This window comes from Tachypleus tridentatus, chromosome 3, assembly GCF_004210375.1.
Source record: "Tachypleus tridentatus isolate NWPU-2018 chromosome 3, ASM421037v1, whole genome shotgun sequence".
Classification (NCBI taxonomy): domain Eukaryota; kingdom Metazoa; phylum Arthropoda; class Merostomata; order Xiphosura; family Limulidae; genus Tachypleus; species Tachypleus tridentatus.
In genome coordinates, this window is record NC_134827.1 from 87,236,622 (window position 1) to 87,255,865 (window position 19,244).

General features: G+C 30.5%; 1 protein-coding gene across 2 annotated transcripts; it reads left to right on the forward strand.

Moving 5' to 3' along the window:
* Positions 1–1,254: 1,254 nt before the first annotated feature.
* Positions 1,255–14,284, forward strand: LOC143247412 (FGFR1 oncogene partner 2 homolog). Of its 2 annotated transcripts, XM_076495470.1 has the most exons (5): positions 1,400–1,414; positions 7,364–7,432; positions 8,563–8,712; positions 9,832–10,080; positions 12,984–14,284. In XM_076495470.1, the coding sequence occupies exons 3-5, from the start codon at positions 8,578–8,580 to the stop codon at positions 13,209–13,211; spliced, it is 612 nt and encodes a 203-aa protein (XP_076351585.1). In that variant the 5' UTR covers positions 1,400–1,414; positions 7,364–7,432; positions 8,563–8,577; the 3' UTR covers positions 13,212–14,284. The 2 variants fall into 2 exon arrangements, with proteins under 2 accessions (XP_076351584.1, XP_076351585.1); XM_076495469.1 differs by lacking the exon at positions 7,364–7,432 and having other exon boundaries at positions 1,255–1,414.
* Positions 14,285–19,244: the final 4,960 nt, after the last annotated feature.

Consider the following 19,244-nt stretch of genomic DNA (forward strand, 5'->3'; position numbering starts at 1 on the left):
CTAACGTCCCTCGTTCCGGACGCCCCACCAAAATTCCAGAGAGAACCAAGAGAAAGGTTCTCAGAGAAGTTAGTAGGAACCCTCGTTTAACACGTAATGACATACACAAACTGGTAAGGGAAACTGGGGTTGAAGTAAGCACCTCTACAGTTACGAACATGTTACGTTCTTTTGGGTTCAAAGGATGCCGTCCTCATAGAACTCCATATTTAAAGCCTGTTCATTTAGAAGCACGATTGAGGTATGCAAGAAAGCATGTAGATAAACCCTTCACCTATTGGAAGAGTATTCTTTGGTCAGACGAGACTAAAATCAAGCTTTTTGGCCATAATGATGTTCGCAATATTTTCCGTAGGAAGGGGGAAAGAAATCTTCCAAAGAAGTTCGTCCATACAGTTAAACACAGGGGTGGCTCGATCATGCTATGGGGTTCCTTCAGCTCTTCTGGTGTAGGCAGCCTTCACCGCGTCAATGGAATCATGAAAAAAAGGGTGCGTTGATATATTAGGCACTTATATCAAGAATGATGCTCGGAACTTACGACTTGGGCGTCGTTGGATCTTTCAGCACGACAATGACCCTAAGCACACATCACATCGAAATATGTGAACTCCTGGTTGCAGAGGAACTATATAAGCGTTCTGGAGTGGCCATCGCAGTCACCCGATCTCAACCCAATTGAAAACGTTTAGCATGAGTTGAAGACCAGGCTTCATCAGCGTCATCCGAAAAACTTGTAAGAGTTGGAGGCCTTCTGTAAAGAAGAATGGAAGAAAATACCAGTCGAGTACTGTCGAACGATCATGTAGGGCTATGAGGAGATATTGTGCCAAGTAATTTACTTGAAAGGCTACACAACTGACCATTAAAGTAGACGCACGAACACTTTCTGCCTCTCCTATGTTTGGTTATTTGTTTATAAACAGTTTATTTGTCGTTCAATTTACATAAAAAATATGTAGATGTGTATTAGTATAATATTTATAATACACTATACTTTCATTATCCTAATCGTGATACTTTTTGAGGTATGAGGGAAAAACTACACACGACGCAGGCGTACGAACACTTTCTGTCGTTACTGTATAATACTTAACATTTGTTTTACACAAACAGTAATGAATTCAGTATCCTTAAGTAACCACTAGGGGAACTTTATGTTGTATATTATATACACAAATAATTTGTTTAAGGCAACTAAAAACATATTTAGACCAAACGATAAAATCAAAAATACTTAAACGAGTGCAACGCAATAAACATTATTACTATATTTGTTTTTCATAAAATTTTAGTCGTTTGCTTGTGTCGCCGTCTGTTTAGTGAATTGGAATATCATGTATAAAGTGCCACTAAAGATGAAAATGTAGGGTTGTTTGTATTACTGTTTTAAGTGGAATTTCTATAGAAATACGTAAGTTAAGATTTCGTTGTTTTGCTAAATAGTGCTAAATTTTTTTCTTGTTTAGATTAAGTATTAATTGACTTTTGCACATTCAACGTGATAGATATGTCTTTAGTTTAGGCATATTTACTCTTATTATTTTTTTACAAATAATTTAACTTTCAATTTCAAGGACATAATGCACAACTATTTTCTAGGACACTGTATCGCAAAGTTAAAGATAAGTGGTGTCTTGCATATATTAATTGTTTTGAAGCATTCTTAGAAAAGACATTATCAGCTCATTATGACGAGAAACAAATTTTATGTAAGAATGTATTACCAAGACGGCTGGTATGGTATTAAAACTAATTAAAAAACCTCTTTGTTAACCTGAAGAAGACGTAAGAAGGTGGAAACGTTACTATGTGCTTTATTTTAAAGTTTTAATACCCATACCAGTGATTTTGAATACATTCCCAACTCATTCTTGATGCGTTTTATAAGAGCATATCTTCCCACATCAGGATTTGTAAAAAAACTGCAGAAACATTCAACACTACTGGGATTATAGAACGACTGAGTACAAGAAGTTAAAGGCTGGAAGAACTAGTGCTTGGTGGTTATTTTCTGTCTGTGTGTTACTACTGTGAGATTTTGCTTTAGTTGTGTGATGCTGCTAGTTTACACCTAAGGAAGTGTAAATATTGGTTGTTTTCCCAGGTGATTGTGTCATTACCGACAGCATTGTTGCTATTGTGTGAAAACGTTTTTAACTTACATTGCAGAAAAAAAAAAGCTGAATAATAAACTTGCATTACAACCCTAAAAGCTAAAGTGGTTTTACTGTATGAGGACTTGCAATGAAATTCAGTGTATAGTTGTATTCTGAATAAAAGTATATGTGCCAATCAGCAAGATCATTTTATTATACAGTAGCAGCTCAAATGTCCATATAAAAACATGACTATATTTTCAAAAACATTGTAACTTAAGACAACTGAAAAGAAAATCATGATAAAGAAATGGAGCCAGTAGAGAGAGCCCACATGTAAATGAAAACATACATGTGAGTGTAGTACCAGATTTGATAGAAGCTAGTCTTTTAACTCTGTTGTCAGATCATCTAAAACTTGTAGATGATCCTAAGTCATGCATACATTGAGGTAAAGAAAATGAAAAACTCAAATAAAATCACAAACTTATCTTGTGTTCTAAATTTAAATTTTCAGGTAATTCTGAAGGGAAGAACATTATGGAGTTTCACCATGGAATAATTCAACTAAAGCTGACTTGTATGACAAAACATTTGTAATGTATTTTAAATTTAAAAAAATCAACTTTTTCTCATAAGATTTAAAATTCCCAATTGTAAATAGTGACCCTTGTCAACCTGTTACATGAGTTGGTAAAACTGATGTGTTTATTGAAGACTGGGATTCACTGTGACCAGGATAATTGGTAACTGATATTGTGATTGTTTTTCTTAGAATTTTCTCCAAGTCTACTATATGTAATAAAATTTTTGTCAATTTTTTTTGCCAGTTTCCTGCCATTTCATGCAGTGGCTTGAACATTGAGAAAAAAAACTGGGTTTTCTGAATTGAACAGAAATAATTTCATTTCTCTTTAATGTCCTTCTTATCCCAGCTAATATGAAAGCATGTCACTGGATTTTGTTTGGGGTGATTTGAAAACAATAGTTTACTTGGATTGTGTGCGTGGGAGCATATGCAACTGTTTAATGTAATTTTTCTCATCCATTTATCAGTCGCATGGGAAATTTCTAACTGTGAAAAATTGAGTTTTTTCCTTTCTATTGATATTCCTTATTTAAAATATTTTTTTGATTATGACATTTTTATTTGTATGCATTGATTCTGTGTATAGATAGCCAGTCTTTTTATGATGTGCCCCAGTGGGACTTTAGCGAGTCTTTGGATTTACAGTGATAGAATCAGGGATTTCATTTTCTTTGATGAATACAACAGACTGCTTGATATGCCTTTGGTATAAGGAAATGCACACTTTTTATGATACGACAATCACTATCCACTTAAGCTAGGATAGGCTACAAAGTTTTTAACCATCTGGAAACTTGCTCTGTGGAATTATATACAAATAATGTGAAAATAGACAAAGTGGAAAAAACAAATTTATTAATAGTAATAATTTCAGGTAACTAAATACTCATTGTCATGTTTGCCTAGAGAATTTATAATTGTGACAAGTAAATGTTTTGGTGACTACTTATTTATTGAATATTATTGTTAATCACATTCAAACAACATGCACAAAAAAAAAAGTATATCTAGATATAACTATTTAGACCAAGAATGTTATGTCAGCTTGTTCTATTTTAAAGCCACTAATAATGTTTTTATGTTTTTATAAATCACAATTTATATCCAAAAATGGTTACCATTGTAAGTGGCAATATAAAGTTTAAAGTGACATATGGTAATGAAAATCAAATTTAAATAGATAAAATATAAAACATGGAGAATTTTTTAATAACAAGTTTTGAGTTTCATTATTCATGAATATTTTATTACAAGTTACAGCTTGTAATAAATTGTAAAAAAAATCTTTGCAGTATAAAAATAATAGAAAACATAAACCAAATTACATGAACTTTTTAAATTAAAGTTAAATAAACTCGTGTTTTTTAAACCAAAATTAGAATTTATTTAAGAAGTGTATGCTGAGCTTCATGCAATTTAGTTAAGTATTTCTAATGTGATAAGGAAGAAGTTAAGGGTTAACCAGAGACATCCATCGTAGGAAAGGGTTAACATAAAAAGCTTTGGACAGTCTTATTTAATAGACTAATATGTGAAAAATTAGTTTAATAAAAGTACGTCAATTGATTCATTTGGAAAATGAAAAACTTTTTTTTAATATGGTAAAAATACGAGTGCATATATCTAAGTGAAGTTAAATGAATAAACAAAATCATAAGGAATAACTGCATTAAAAACTGCAAATCTCAACCTCTGATTAATTATAACTATAAAAGTTTCAAGCCATAAACCAAAACCCATTAACATAATTTTTTAAAAATGTGCTGCACATTTTAAAAAAAACATGTGTGTGGGAGAGAGAGATAGAGATAAATTTAAGTATGGTGGCTAATGAAAATTAAAATCTTTTAAGTATTTGAAATTCTTTAAAAAATATAGTTCTAGTATAGTGGTTCTCCAGATTTCTTGGTAAAGTTCATACTATCTTGTTAAACAAGGAAGTTTTTTTTTTTATATTGCTCATTTTTAATTGCATACTCGGTTCATAAAATGTTTTTAGGGTACATGGAATCATTCAAAAGCACATGGTCTGAAATAAAAAAAATAAAAGGTACCTTTAGTGGTGAAAAGGTTAAAAACCATTGTTCTAGAACCCCATTAAAAACATTTAGTAAGAAGACTAATTTAGTAATGCCTCATTTAGAGTAGTGTCTTTATTTTTGGCCAATTTATTTATTGAAAATTTAAAGCACCGAATAGAATGATGCAATTAATACATTTATCACACATTATATCTTCCATATTTGGTGCAAATGAAGCCTTTCACTCGATTTCAAGACTTGTCAGCCTTGTCATAATCTCTTTCCTCTAGTTGGCAATTCAAGAGAAAAAACTGTTTGCACAAGGTGCTGCCTGTCAACTAATTGCTTTCCTTTTGGCCAGTAGTTCAAAATTAGTGGCATTAGTACATACCATTAGTAGGTTTGTCTTGACAAAGACATGGGGAACAGTTTTTAAAATGCTCTTGTGTTTTCAAACAGCATGTTGTTGATTCAGTTAAAAGTTCAGAGGCAGGTTGCAATGTTTCCTAGTTTGCAACAAACATATTTGTTGTATAGAATGGGGCTGGTTGCTTATTGTAATACAATGGTAGATTAATTGTGCAGTCTCATTATTTTATTACATACAACTAATTGATTATTATGAAATGAAACTTGGATAGCTGGAATGATTAAAAATGATAATTTAAAATCCTAGTTTTTATTCATTGATTGTTAGCTATTATGACAGTTAATTGAAATTTAATTAATCTATTTTATTTAGTTCTGCTACTTGAAGCTGTGCAGAAATATAAGTTTGAAAATGTTTACATTCTTCTGAGCAAATTGTATTAAATAAGTTTTACAAAATGACAAAATATTCTTGATTTAAAAATATGTTGGAATAATGGTTAAAATATATTTTAATTTAAATGTTGAAATCTGGTCACATGAGCTCAGAGATAGTAAAAAGCACAAGGAAGAATTTTATAAAAAGTCAGCTTTATCCACTAGTTTAGGATTATCAGTAACTTGAGAAATCTTTCTTTGTTTATGTTATTCCATATAATTTACAATAAACATTAACTTTAGGTCTTGGGGAAAGGTTTGGAAGAGGACTGTTTTTTGTGATTTTTGGGTTATCTTATGGGAACATTATAATATTTCTTAAAGGGTAAGGTAAGCCTTGTTGAAATCTAAATTAATTCTGCTATATTCTCAAACTAGGAGGAGCAGAGGACAAGTGTAAACTTTTGGAAGGACAGGCTAGATACCATTTAGGACAACTTTAATTTTTTCTAATAGGTTAATAGGATAGTGAGTTATCATTGGCCATAGAGTTGGCATATGTTCTAAAGAGTTTAAAGGGAATCTGTAATTTTCTGAAAAGGTGTATTTATTTTCTTGGTGGTGTGTGTGCAGGGACAACCTTGAAGAATCAAATGGACCCTGTATCCATTGTAGCTCATATGCATAGTAAATGTAAGGAGTAAAGAAATACACATTATTTTAACACTATAGCTTAACTTTGGAATTACAAAAGCATGAGAATTGGTACATGTACTTTCTGTAAACATCTTTGTGGCTTTAATTTAAAACTTGGTAAATTTTCTGCAATATACAACAAGCTTTGGGCAACCAGTTTTTATTAATACATTCATTAGTGATAATTAGACTCGTAGTAAGGCAACTGGTAAAGACTTGTGAATTAATAAATCGAGTTATGGAAGAGTGAACATCAACAAGCATGCTAAATTTTATGCTGATATTAGCTTTAATTGTGAAGTGTAAATGAAAACAAACTAGATTTGTTTTTTAATAATTTAATACAGGTTAATCAATAAAGATTTTAAGACAAAAATGAGTTATTTATAAAGAAAAGAGGTTAAACTTTCATTTTAGGTAAAATTCAAAAAGTGTTTTCAAAATGTGGAGTGCTCTTTAAGGGTCAGTGTTAGCATAAATGGAATAAATTAGACATGTTGAAATAATGAATGCTAATATTGCATCCTTTCAGGAAAAATTATCAGAGGTCCACATTTACATTTACCGTCAAATTGTCATTAAAGATATAAAGTTTCCTGTATCAGTTTGTAGTGAGAAAACAAAACAAAACATGAACTCTGTTTTGCTGTGGTTCATTAACCCTTCCATTATAGGTTGTATGGAATCCACCAAGGTTGTAACCACGAAGGTATCCATGAGAGTAATTCTACTATGATTTTTGACAGTGTACTTGTATGTTTACAACCTCTTGCAGGTAACAAACATCGAGGTTATCATACACAAAATATCAGGTTTTAAGTAAAGTATTTATGTTAAAGATTTCCATGTAAAATTATTCTTCAGAATGTTGACTATTCCACATATAGAATAAATTTCATTTTTTAAGATTAAAAAGACTTGTGCATGAGAAAATTTTAGTTTCCCATGTGAAATCTTTATATCCTCAGTTAATTATCAAATGTCTTTTAAAGAACATTATAATTTTTGTTATTTTCACTATCAGATTGGAATCTCTGTAAATGCTCATTATATTTGACTGATCTTGTAACAGCCATAACAACTTTGAATAAATTGCTTTATTTCTAGAATTACTACAAATTACAACTTGGAAACACATGTTTAATATAAATAGCTTAAATGTCATAACATTATAGACTTTTATGTATTTATTAATTTTATTGACCTTTCAGCTATTGCTGGTTAAGATAGAAGTTGCAATGATGTAGTGCATGTGCACTTATGTTACCATATCCAAAACTGTGAGTGCACTTTAGTCATTAAAGAGTGACTTGTCTTGGCTGTGTTTAAGGGACTGTTATTTTGTAAAATATAATCACATTTCAGTTATAATACAGTATTAATATTTACAAATAAGATTTTGAACTTATTTTTCTTAAAGCATGTAACAGTAAATAAAGAAGTAAAGCAAACTTTTCTTCTAGTTACGACCTTTGTACATAGTTGCTACATCTTGTAGTTTGCTAAGCCTTAAAACATTTTGCATGTGGAGGATGCAAAATGTGTGTGTGTGTGTATGTATATTTGAATAATCAAATAATAATAAATTAGTATATTGATACCATAGAAATCCATTATAATTTATCAAGTTTATTAATGGAGCTGTATGTGGATAAAATATTGAAATTTTGAAAAGGCTAAAATCTCAACTTATCAGCATGGTTTGTCCCAAAAGCAGGAAATGATGCTGTTATAATGTAAAATGGCTGAGGAAACCAATTGTGGGACATTCGTTACTTCTGAATGGTTATTCACATGTCATATGTATAATTAAGTGTATATATGAGATTGTTTTCAACAATTGAAAGAGGTGAGCTTGGGATTCAGTACATTAGTGATATTTTCATATAGAAAAGACAGGAGGTTTTTATTTTATTTTTTAGCTTCTTAAATATTAGGAATTTCAGTTCCAAATTCATACAAAACTATAGACTTTGTACCTTAAAATAACAAACATCTAATTTGAACCAGTGCTGCATTCACATACCATGTGACACACACAAATTAATATTTAGGTGTGTTTTTTAAATATTTACTTGTAAGTTAAAAAATTAATATATAATATTAAAATTTGAATTATGATCTACATCTTGATACCAAAATTGTGGACATAAATTTATAAAATAGTAGTTCAATAAAATCTTGAATGTGAGTCAACAATCAAGATGACATGGCCTTTGATTTATAACCAATGATAGTAGGGTTATTTGGATTGAAATAATATTGGGGAACACCAAACATATAACATTTAGGTATTAACATGGTTAAAAATGAAGTATATATGTACTTAAGTTTGCTTGTTTTTTTTCCCATCAATAATATTTGTTAATATAGAAAATAATATATTATTGATCACTTATTATAATTTCAGCTTTCTGGGTAAATCATGTCTGTAACAGTACAGCAAATTCTTGGGGATGCTAAACGACTTGTTACCCGTCTTCGTGAGCACGATAATTCGGCTGATAATCTGATTGGCCAAACCGAGACTTTAAGCAAGCATATAGAATCAATGAAACAGGTTTGATATTTATTTGCACATTATGAAAGTTACATAACAGCACAATTATAAAAATAATGTAATAATTATAGTAGAATTACACATAAAGAAATAGGTAAATTGCTGTTATCAAAACAGTAAAAGATGACTTATGGCTAAACAACTTCCAGTAGTCAAGAAAGTCATTTGACAGAAATATTGACCACTGATTTTAATCATTCGTGTACTTTAAAATTTTACTATACTTTTGGTGTGCTTATTTTATATTACAGAGGAAGGTTGATGTGCTTACATAACCAGTTTTACTACAAATCAAAGTTGCAGAAACTGCTGTGGAAATTTTAAAGATTTAAAAAAAATTTGCATGCAGCTGTAAGTGAAGGTCAGTCATTGCTGAGAGTCAGTGAGAATTGTACAATTCTGATGCAATCTTTAATAATAAATATGTTAAATACTGACAACTGTTTATTTGTATTTTGTGGGAGTTTTTCCTTGGCAAAACATCAGATGAAAATATGAAAAAACATGATATTTTAAAAACATGTACTTTTCAAGTCAAGCTAACTTGCTACAATAACTCTTGGCTAAGGATTTTTAGTTAAATGTACAGTCATCTAAAATTGGGTTCCATATATGTATAGTCTATTTGTTCATAAATAGTTCTAACTGATAATTTCAACTTGTTACTTTGATATTTCTGATTCTGAGGTACATACAAATTACATTTTTTGTTGTTTTGGTAGCTTGTGAATACTTTGTGGGCTTTTTCTACTGTACTTTTCCTTACCTTTCTGACAAGTTTTGTAATTGTAACATATTTTCATTATTAAAGAGCTTGTAAGGTATTTCTCTTTTGGCATCCTGCTAAGCCAGTTTGCTCTGTAGTTATTACTGTTTCTTTTAAAGAGAAAAATCTTTAAGAAATAATTCTGAACCTTTACTTACAGAATTATTGCTTTTCATTTAACAGCTAACAGGGTATTCTGTAGGTGAAAAGAAAACTGTGTAGTTTTAAACAATCCTAAAGTAAAACTGTATATTTGATCCTAAATTAATGCTGTGTAGAGACAGTTAGAAAAGCAATCTATACTCTTTCATATTTTGAAAAACCAAACTGTGGTTTCTTCCATGTTCATACAGTACAGTGATGGGCTTGCAGATTTAAATGCTGCTGCTTGCCACCGACCTCGCTCAGCTCTTATCCTCAATATTCAACAAGAGAATCGGCACATTCGTGAATTACAACAGGAGAACAGAGAATTGCGTTCAATGTTGGAAGAACACCAGTCGGCACTGGAGCTAATTATGAATAAATATAGAGAACAAGTGGCACGGTTGGCTCAGACCAGCAAAGACGAAGAAGACTGCATTAAACAGAATAACTGTCAGGTACTTGTTTAATGTTTTAGTGAGATTAACATGTTAGAATAGTAGCTGTTGAACATAATTCTGGTTAATGCTAGATAAAAGCAAGTGTTTTGTGCAGTTTTTTTCTACATACTTTTACCGTCAGTATGGAAAAGGGTAAAATGTGATTTAACTTTGTATGGATGGGGTGAAAGTCACTGTGCATGTCACAATGTTTTTTAGAGTTATATTTAAAATTTAAATTAAACAACTGTATTACAAATGTATGTTAATAAATGTGGTACCTAAATGTAATTTATAGATTAAATTTTAATACAAGAATTAATTTGTTAATTTCAAAAGAAAATAATTTAACCATCAGTCTGAAGGCTTGTAATGCTAGAAGCTGGGTTTTGACACCAATGGAGGGCACAGCACAGATACTCCATTTTGTAGCTTTGAGCTTAGTAGCAAAGAAACAAACAAAAGTAATTCTCCAATACTGCACATGTATGGTTAACATATTGCATCACACATTTCAGTCATTTGTTGTGTGCAGTCCATGCTTGGGATATAATTGAAACCATGCATTTCCTTCCTGTTTATATCTGTTAGACATATTTTAAAAATGTATGTGCCACAGAATATGATATTGATGAGATGGTAATCAAAAATAGTATAAGACTACAACAATATAATAGAACTGTGCACACTGAAGTTTGCTAAAGGTATTGTTACACAAGTTTGTCATTGATTATGGTATTAAGTGTAAATAAAATGGAATGGCATTTAAATTGATTCAGAAGAGATTTTTTATATTTTCTGTCAAGTTATTCTATTCTGTGAGAGGATATGATGTTGGTGGTTTTGTTGCTATCAAGATTAAAAGTAGAGTGAATATTCTTGTATTGGACAACTAGAGTTGCTTATGTTTGTGGCTAACAACTGAATAATATTTTATAGATGATGTTTTTATGTGTGCAGGGTTTCTCTTATTCATTGTTCTTAGCAAAGAACTTTTTGGATTTACATGGACTGTTGTTATTAAAATCTGAATAAGTATATTCCTTCAGATTTTCTGTATAATGTGGATATTCAAACCAGATCATCTTATCTCTTGATGGATAGTTGAAGTGTTTTTTTTTTTTTTTTTCTGTTATTGATTGTAAGATTTTAGTAAATCAAATTTATGGATTGTCTTAATTTTGTTATAGGAATAGCCATTCGACAAAAGTTTTTGAAAGTTCGTCCTGGATTAGTGTTGCAGATTTTTCAGTTTCTTTAAGTTAATTAATAATGATATCCTGTTTAGATGCTGGTGGGTGTTGAGAGTTGTTGTGTAGGATGTCTTTTAATACAAGGTTTAGAGTGTATAGTAGTAATAAGTTTGTTTTCATTAGTATCCATGATATCAAGGAAGGGTTTAGACTTCCAGACATTATCAGTATATGCAAGTGTGATCTTTGTGTTGGAGGTTTAATTTATAAGAGAGCTAAGAGAAGTCCAAAGGAGGAGAGAGAGTCTATCATTCTGTATACTGATATGTCTGTTTTAATCTAGCTGATTCAAAGTTACTTTCAAAATTCGTCTGAATAAGCACCGATGATTTTAAAGAAATACGTGAAAATAGAGGCTAGAATGACAGCAGTATCTTATGCTCATAAACCTTTTGGTTTGTTTATAAAGGATTCAATTGAATTTCAAGTAACTGTCATTTACAACAAACTTGAGAGTATTGAGTTTTATAGGGATATTATTGGTTGTAAAAGGGTAAGGATTAGATCTAATAAGATTTATAACTGAATTTATTCTATGGCAATGGAAGGGCACATGGAGATAACACTGAGAGTAAATGGTATAGTGTTCAAACTGATTTGTTAATCATCTTTTTCATAAAATGCTACTGATGTGAAAGGATTTTAAGAAGAATATGAAGTAGCTTTTCATGCAGCCAGTATTCATAAGCTAATGTAAAGTTATTTGTGTGTCAGACTTGTATTCTTTGGGTAATCCAAATAGTTTATGCATTTTTGAATGAGATGGCCTTAGATTGTCTAAGAGCTAGGTGGATATATTAGTTTTTTTTAAAATTACTTAAAATATTTATACTGTTTTTCCTTTTTTTTTGTATGATGTTTAATTAGTGGTTATTAAGTAGATGTATTATTGAAAGGTACCTTAATTTGTTTTTTGACACAAGTCCAAATACGTTCTCTTTTTTTTTCCACTACAGAACATGTAGTTTTTGATTCAGAAATTTAACATCCGACTCTATCTACTAACTACATGTTAGTAATTTGTTGATTTTTACAAGTACTCAGTAATGCTTTATCCTCTTTGCATTGCTCACATTGACTCTGAAATAAATCGGAAGGCTTAAATGCTAAAAATGTGGTCTCGGTGCTCGTGATATGTAGACTATAGATAGCTTATTGTGTTGCTTTGCACTTGACAACCAAAAATCCTTTTGCATTACCATTTTCACTGAAGAGGGTTAATAGCTTTGAGTCATATTTAGCTGTATATTCTATTTTTATCAGAACATGAATTTTAGTGAATAATAAAGATAAAGTAGAGGCCTTGTATATTCTTTGATTCACTAGTTTTAATGTATTTTTCACTTTATCAGTACTGTTTAGATTAGTGGTAAGGACTATACATGAAAATGTTTATACAGCATATCAAGTACATGGGTACATATTGTTCTCATATCTTTAGTTAAAAAAACTTAGCAGTGATATTTCAGTTGTATCCACAAGCTAAAATTGTAATGCATTGTTTTTTGGGAAAATTTAAAGTTTGTTATAGAAGATTTATTTTCATTGAATAGCTAGCTATAAGAGGGTTAGTGACAGTTTTTAAGTTGTTAATGTATTTTATAAAAACCAGCTATATTTGTAGTTTAAAAGAACTTTTTAGAGTTTTATAAATATATCTCATTTTAGGATCTTCAACAGAAAATTGAAAAGATTTTTGAAATGGTGGCTGTGATGAAAAAAGCCATTGAAATAGATGACAGTAACATTACCAAGGAACACGAACAACTTGACCAACTTGTGAAAGAGAACCATCTCCTCAGAGAGTTACTGGAAATCAGGAAATCTGTGTCTATAATGAACGGTGGCTTTTCCTCAGAAAATATGTGTGATATAGAAATTCAGACAGAGTCTTGAATATGAATTTTTTACATTTCTTGAGGCATAATACTACAGTGAGAAAATGAAAGAAATAATGTTTATTGTAAAGTTAGAGATTACCCGTGATGCTTGAATCCAGATAAAATCCAAAACAAAAAGTTGACAGTAAATCTTTTGGTCCTTATAATAAAAAGTGAAGTTTATAACGAGAACTGGAGATGGTGCTGTACTCTGTTGTTGAGACGATGAAACTATTTTGTGTCGGAACGTGAATATTGTTTACAAGATACAATCCAGTTTTCTGTCACACAAGTACAAAAAAAATAGTTAAATCTGTGATAATTCTGTGTTGTGTCTGCATGTTTTAAAGTTAGTATAATAACTAACCAGTGATTTACTTCAGGAACTAATTTTTAAAATATAAACTTTTTTGTCTTTGGTAATAGTTTTAACTTGATTTTTTTTGTTTGTAAGTAGTGTGTAGAACCAGGACTGGTTATTTTATTTTATTATCTAAAAGTTAGTTGTGTCTTGGAATGGAAAAAAAGCATGCAATTATAAATTTATACCTTAACATGAGAATGATAATGCTTTTCATGTTAAGTAACTTTGATTGATAAACATTATTGAACAAAGCTGAAATTCTGCCCTTATTAATTATAAATGGGTATTCAAGAAAGCTCCAAATATTGGATATTTAAATAATTTGTATGTTTGTCCATTGTCTACACATATTCACCCATGTGTATAAGTTTATGCAGCATTTACAATTTCTGGTTGGTATTAAAATTGTAATACATACAGGCCCCAGTAATTGATGTAGGTATTATATTTTGTGCTTTCATAGAGACTGTATTTCAATGTAAGATTACTTCACTTGAAAATTAATATGTGCATTAAAAAAAAAAATGGAATTTTGCATGGTGTGTATGAAAATAACAGATTCACATGTGTAGCTTTGTGTTTGAATTAAATAAATGTTTGAGCATCTTTTCAGCATATGAAATGATACATTTGATAAGTTGCTTCAGAGTTAATCTAGATATCCCATTGCTGTACATGAATCATCATAAGGTTCCTTTTAAAAGAAATAAAACATTTCTCCATAATACATTGTCAGTGTTACTAATTTTAGCATGTTAGTTGTTAGTTAAAAGTATTTATGAATTCGTGGTATTTACAGTGTTAAAGTTGTACCATCTGTCCAGCAAGGTATATTAAAACATTATTGAATCAGTCACTTAACAACTTCAGAAGGTCATTTTCTTTGGTTAATAACTGTCAGTATGTGGCTGATACAGGTTTTGGATATGTTGGGTAACTTTGCATTGTTTGTGCTGAACATTCTGTGGTAGCTTATGGTCAGTTTAATTTACTGTACATATATTGAAAAATAAAAGTAGGAAATATATTAAATGTGTCTATAGTTTATGAAATATGTAAATAATCCAGAAGTACACATTTAGATTTTTTTAAGCTTCCTTTTACGGCAATGATAAGACAACTATGGATTGTGGTTTAGTGGTAATGATGAAACACAAATACATTCTGTGGTCCCACTAAATAAATAAATTATAAAAGTAGAAATGTTGTATTGGGAATCCCACTCTTAATGGGTGGCATATTTAAGGTGATATTTGCTTCCATGAAAATGTCTTGCCAAATTCAAATATTTATTTTGGTAGTATTCCACATGCTAATATTTGTGATAGTAAAATGATGAAAGACTTGCTGACAGTTCATCATACAGAATGACATTGTGATTTTTTTTCCAGTATTATAAATTTTAGTTCAGTGTGATAATCTTTACCTCCATGTTGTATCATACATATTTCTGATAAAGCATGTATAATATCTTGAAATGTGAAGATTTGAATACAGACAAAATTATTCTCTTCACTGGTCTGTTAGTTTACTTTCATTTTCTTAGAGGTTTACCCACACATATTGGCAATGTAGATTTTCATACCATGTACAAGTTTTCATAGTTTTACTTAATAATTAAAATAAGCGTGTAAAAATAAAATATTTAAAGATTTTTAAAATGTCACAAGTTTTAAACAGCTCTTTGGTACTGATATCTAATGATAAGTTTTATTTTCCCAAAGAACAATTAACTGTTTTTAACATATAGGATTTTAAATTCTAAGTTTTATTAATTGTATTTGTTTTTATTTTGATTGTGAAGTGTGTGTGTGTGTGTGTGTGTGTGTGTGTGCACAAAAAAAATTATTCCATTCTATTCTTGCTGTCAGTCTACAACAAGATATACATGTTATTTGTAACTGACAGCTGGAACTACCAAATTGATGTGTAGCATCCTAGGGTTGCTTTTTTTAAATTTTTCAGGATACTGTCTATTTGTGGTTAAGATGCTTATTTTCCAACTTTTTCTTTCTTGTGACCTATTTACTTTATTAGTCTAAAAAACATGTTTTTCTGGGATTTACCAGAATTATTTTCATCATGTCCTAATAATTATCACCAAAGATTATAAAATTTCTGGTCTATTTATAAAATGTGAATAACAACATGATTTGGATTAGTTTTCAGCCAAAGAGATGATGTCACCATCTGATGGTTAAATTATGATTTTTGTCCAGAAGTTGCCAATGTTAACTTGGTGAGGAGTTAAAGTTTTGTTCACATCTTACATAAAACAGAAGTTAAAGAATAGGTAAAATAATTACTCCCGGTAGATAAAATGTCAAACGACTTGCTACATGGTAGAGCATTCCAGCCTTGGTCAACAGCTAATTTAGGAATGGAGACCTGAAGTATGGGTAAGTTTTGGTAACATCTTCCCCTGTGTACTGACCCCTGTATTTCCTTTGAAATTAACCAGCAAAGCTGAGGGGGTAACACTGACTGTTGAGCAACATAGTGTCTCTTTATCAATGGCTCAGGCTACTGTACCTTTATGTTCAGCATCTTCATATACAGTAGTGAAAAATAAACAGTGTATGTCCATCAAGAGAAGACATTCTGAATATAATATGGTGAAACAGTTACAAACAATAGAGTTCTTTTTGTGAATGGCTACACAGAAGGGAAGATAAATTACTCAAGGAATGCTGTACAAAATAAGCAGATGGAAGAAAACCAAATGGATGGTCACAACTTTGCTTCAAGGATACAAGAAAGAAAGATGTAAAATAAAACCTTTGAAATTGGTCCAAGTTGAAGGGAAATCATAGCAGATGACAGAAGTCTCTTCCAGCTAGAAGAAAAAGAGAAAGCAGGCTGACTTGTTTCATCTTCTGACATCACATACAAATGTAACAGCTGTAACAGAATCTGCAAGTCCCATGGGAGAAACTTCTCTACAATATAAGCTGCAGTTACCAGATATCAGTTGCAAAATTTTTTTTTGGCCAGCTTGCAAACTCATAATAGACATAGATTTTTTTCTTTTTTTCTGTCATTGATTTATGTGGACTGTAATTCTCAAAAACAGAAATGGTTTGGTTGTTGTCAGAGATGTAAGAAATATGACATGATACATCTAACATGATACAGTGTTTAAAGATATAATTAATTGTTGGAACTTTTATACATTCACATCCCACTGTATCAATATTTATTGGTAACAGATGGTATTAAGACTTTTAATTTCATGCAAAGCGACATGAGAGCTATCAGCACTAGTCATCCTAATTTAGCAGTGTAAGACAAGAGGGGGAAGGCAGCTAGTCATCACCACCCACCACCAACTATTGGGCTACTCTTTTACTAAAGAATAGTGGAATTGACCAGTATGCTAAAAACCCTAATGGCCAAAAGGGTGAGCGTGTTTGGTGTGACAGGAGATTCAATCCATGACCCTCAGATTATGAGGCAAGTGCCCTGACCACCTGGTCAAGGTAAGACATATGTTAGTTGAATACTGAGATATTCATCACATAAAACTAAATAATGAGTTTAGAAGAAACATTCAATTCTTGAACCCCCCAATTATTATTTTTTTCTATTTATCTAACAGGATTTAAGCAGTTGAAAAGTATTTTTGTTTATTGATTGATGAAGAGACAACATTATCATAAACACATCAAAATTAGTAAGCTTCATTTTTAGAAAGTTTGAGAACATTCAAAATTATTTTTTCAGGAGGATTTACAGTCAATAATTGGGAGCTTAGGTTAAAACTTTTAATTTTCAGTTCCCTTGTCAATTACAATAACCTTGATAACATAGGTACTCGATTAAGAGTACACACTAAATTCCTGGTATTTGGTTTGGTGTATGAATTATTCTAAAATTTAAATTTTATTCTTTAAATACTGTTTTATACCTTTTCTTAACAGTGAATAAATTGCATATTAAAAATAATATAGGCATTATGATATGTTAACCTTATAAGTTAAAGGAAAGAAGTGCATAGTTTGCTAGTTGTACTTGGTAAAAATAAAATACAATAAGGATGAATATTTACACAAGAATGAGTTTACTTGTGGTAATGTTCTTACCTGTAATGTAAAATATTTATATTGTTTTCAAGCCTTTTCTGTATCAAATAAAAACACTTGCAAACTTTTTGCTGGAACCAAGAAAATTCAAAGTCACTTTAAAAAAAATCAAAACTAGGCATAATTTTTTTGTTAAACATGATTCATTAAAGGGGTGTTATCTATTATCTTCAGGAAACTTTTTATGGTGAGGATTTTGCAAAATTCCTAGAACATGACAAGTAACTGACCACCTCCTGAGAAGTAAATTGTGAACAGTTTTGGGGTTTCCATAGAGAATTTTTTAGACTGTGAAAGAGTTAATACTTGCTGTTGAAGTGCTTGTGCATTTGGTCTTTGCTCTTTTATCTCGAAGTAAATGATCATATGTACTTTTGCTATAAATCTGATTATTGCATTTTAAAAAAGTTTGTGTATCATGATGATATCTTTCAGTTTGGATAAACTGCAATGAATCTGGAGTTTCTTAACTCATTAAATCTGAGCAGACGCTACCAGTGAAAATTATAGTTTACTTATTGGATGATCATGTCATCCAATAACATTAACATCTCTTTGCCTGTGAACTAACCCAAACCATGCAATTTATCTACCTTTTATAAATATACTAGAAATTGTATAAGGTGTTATAATTATTAGGACATCATGAAAGTAATTCTGGAAATGCATGCAAAAATTATGGGTTAAAGGGAAAAGTTAAAATTTAATTTTTGTTATTGATCTTTGTCAAAAATCCACTTAAGTTCTTTTTGGCATTAATTCAAGAATATGTCCAGCATACAATTACTGAATCACAATAAAAACTAAAGGTTCAGGGATCTAATATTTAAAAATATTATAGCAAGTGTATACACAAAAGACAGGACAAAGTGTTGAAGTAAAGTTGAAAATAAAAATATTTTTCTCATTGGACAGTAAAACTGCTGACAGGGTCTATTACATTGTAAATAATGAAAATTAACCATATTTGAATTTTCTATTGATATGAATAATTGATATTAAATGCACACAATCAAGAGGTAGAAAACAAAGTGGGACATCCTCACCTAGCCTTGACACTTTCACAACTGGAAAGAAATGAATTTGATATAAAAGTAACAAAACTGCATTTATAAATGCACATTTTTTTTCTGTAGCTTACCAATTATAAAGCAGGAACTATATTATGGAAACAAAAATTACTTAATGAGGGGAATGGGATCATCAAAGTACATAAGCAAATTGAATCAAAATGTAGATTATATAAGCTACAAACTAGCAAAATGGGCTGGAAATAGTGTCTGCATTATTTTCTCAAGCTGTAACTCCATATTTTTGAATCCATGCCTACAGTACTTAACTTTTTTTTCTGTAGGCTTATGAAACAATAATAATATGAATAATAATTGCAGAAATTTTGTATAACCAATGGAAAAATTGACATTTTTGCTATTATTAACAAAATAATAATTCTGGCATCACTTTCATATCTTTGTATAGAAGCCTTAGCCATTGAGATAGAATATTTTGAGTGTTGTTTCAAGAAAAAGTTTGCATTTTAAGATGGGTTTTGCCTGTCTGTTTTGTGAGAATGTGAAGTTCCTGGGTGAACCCTATTACAAAC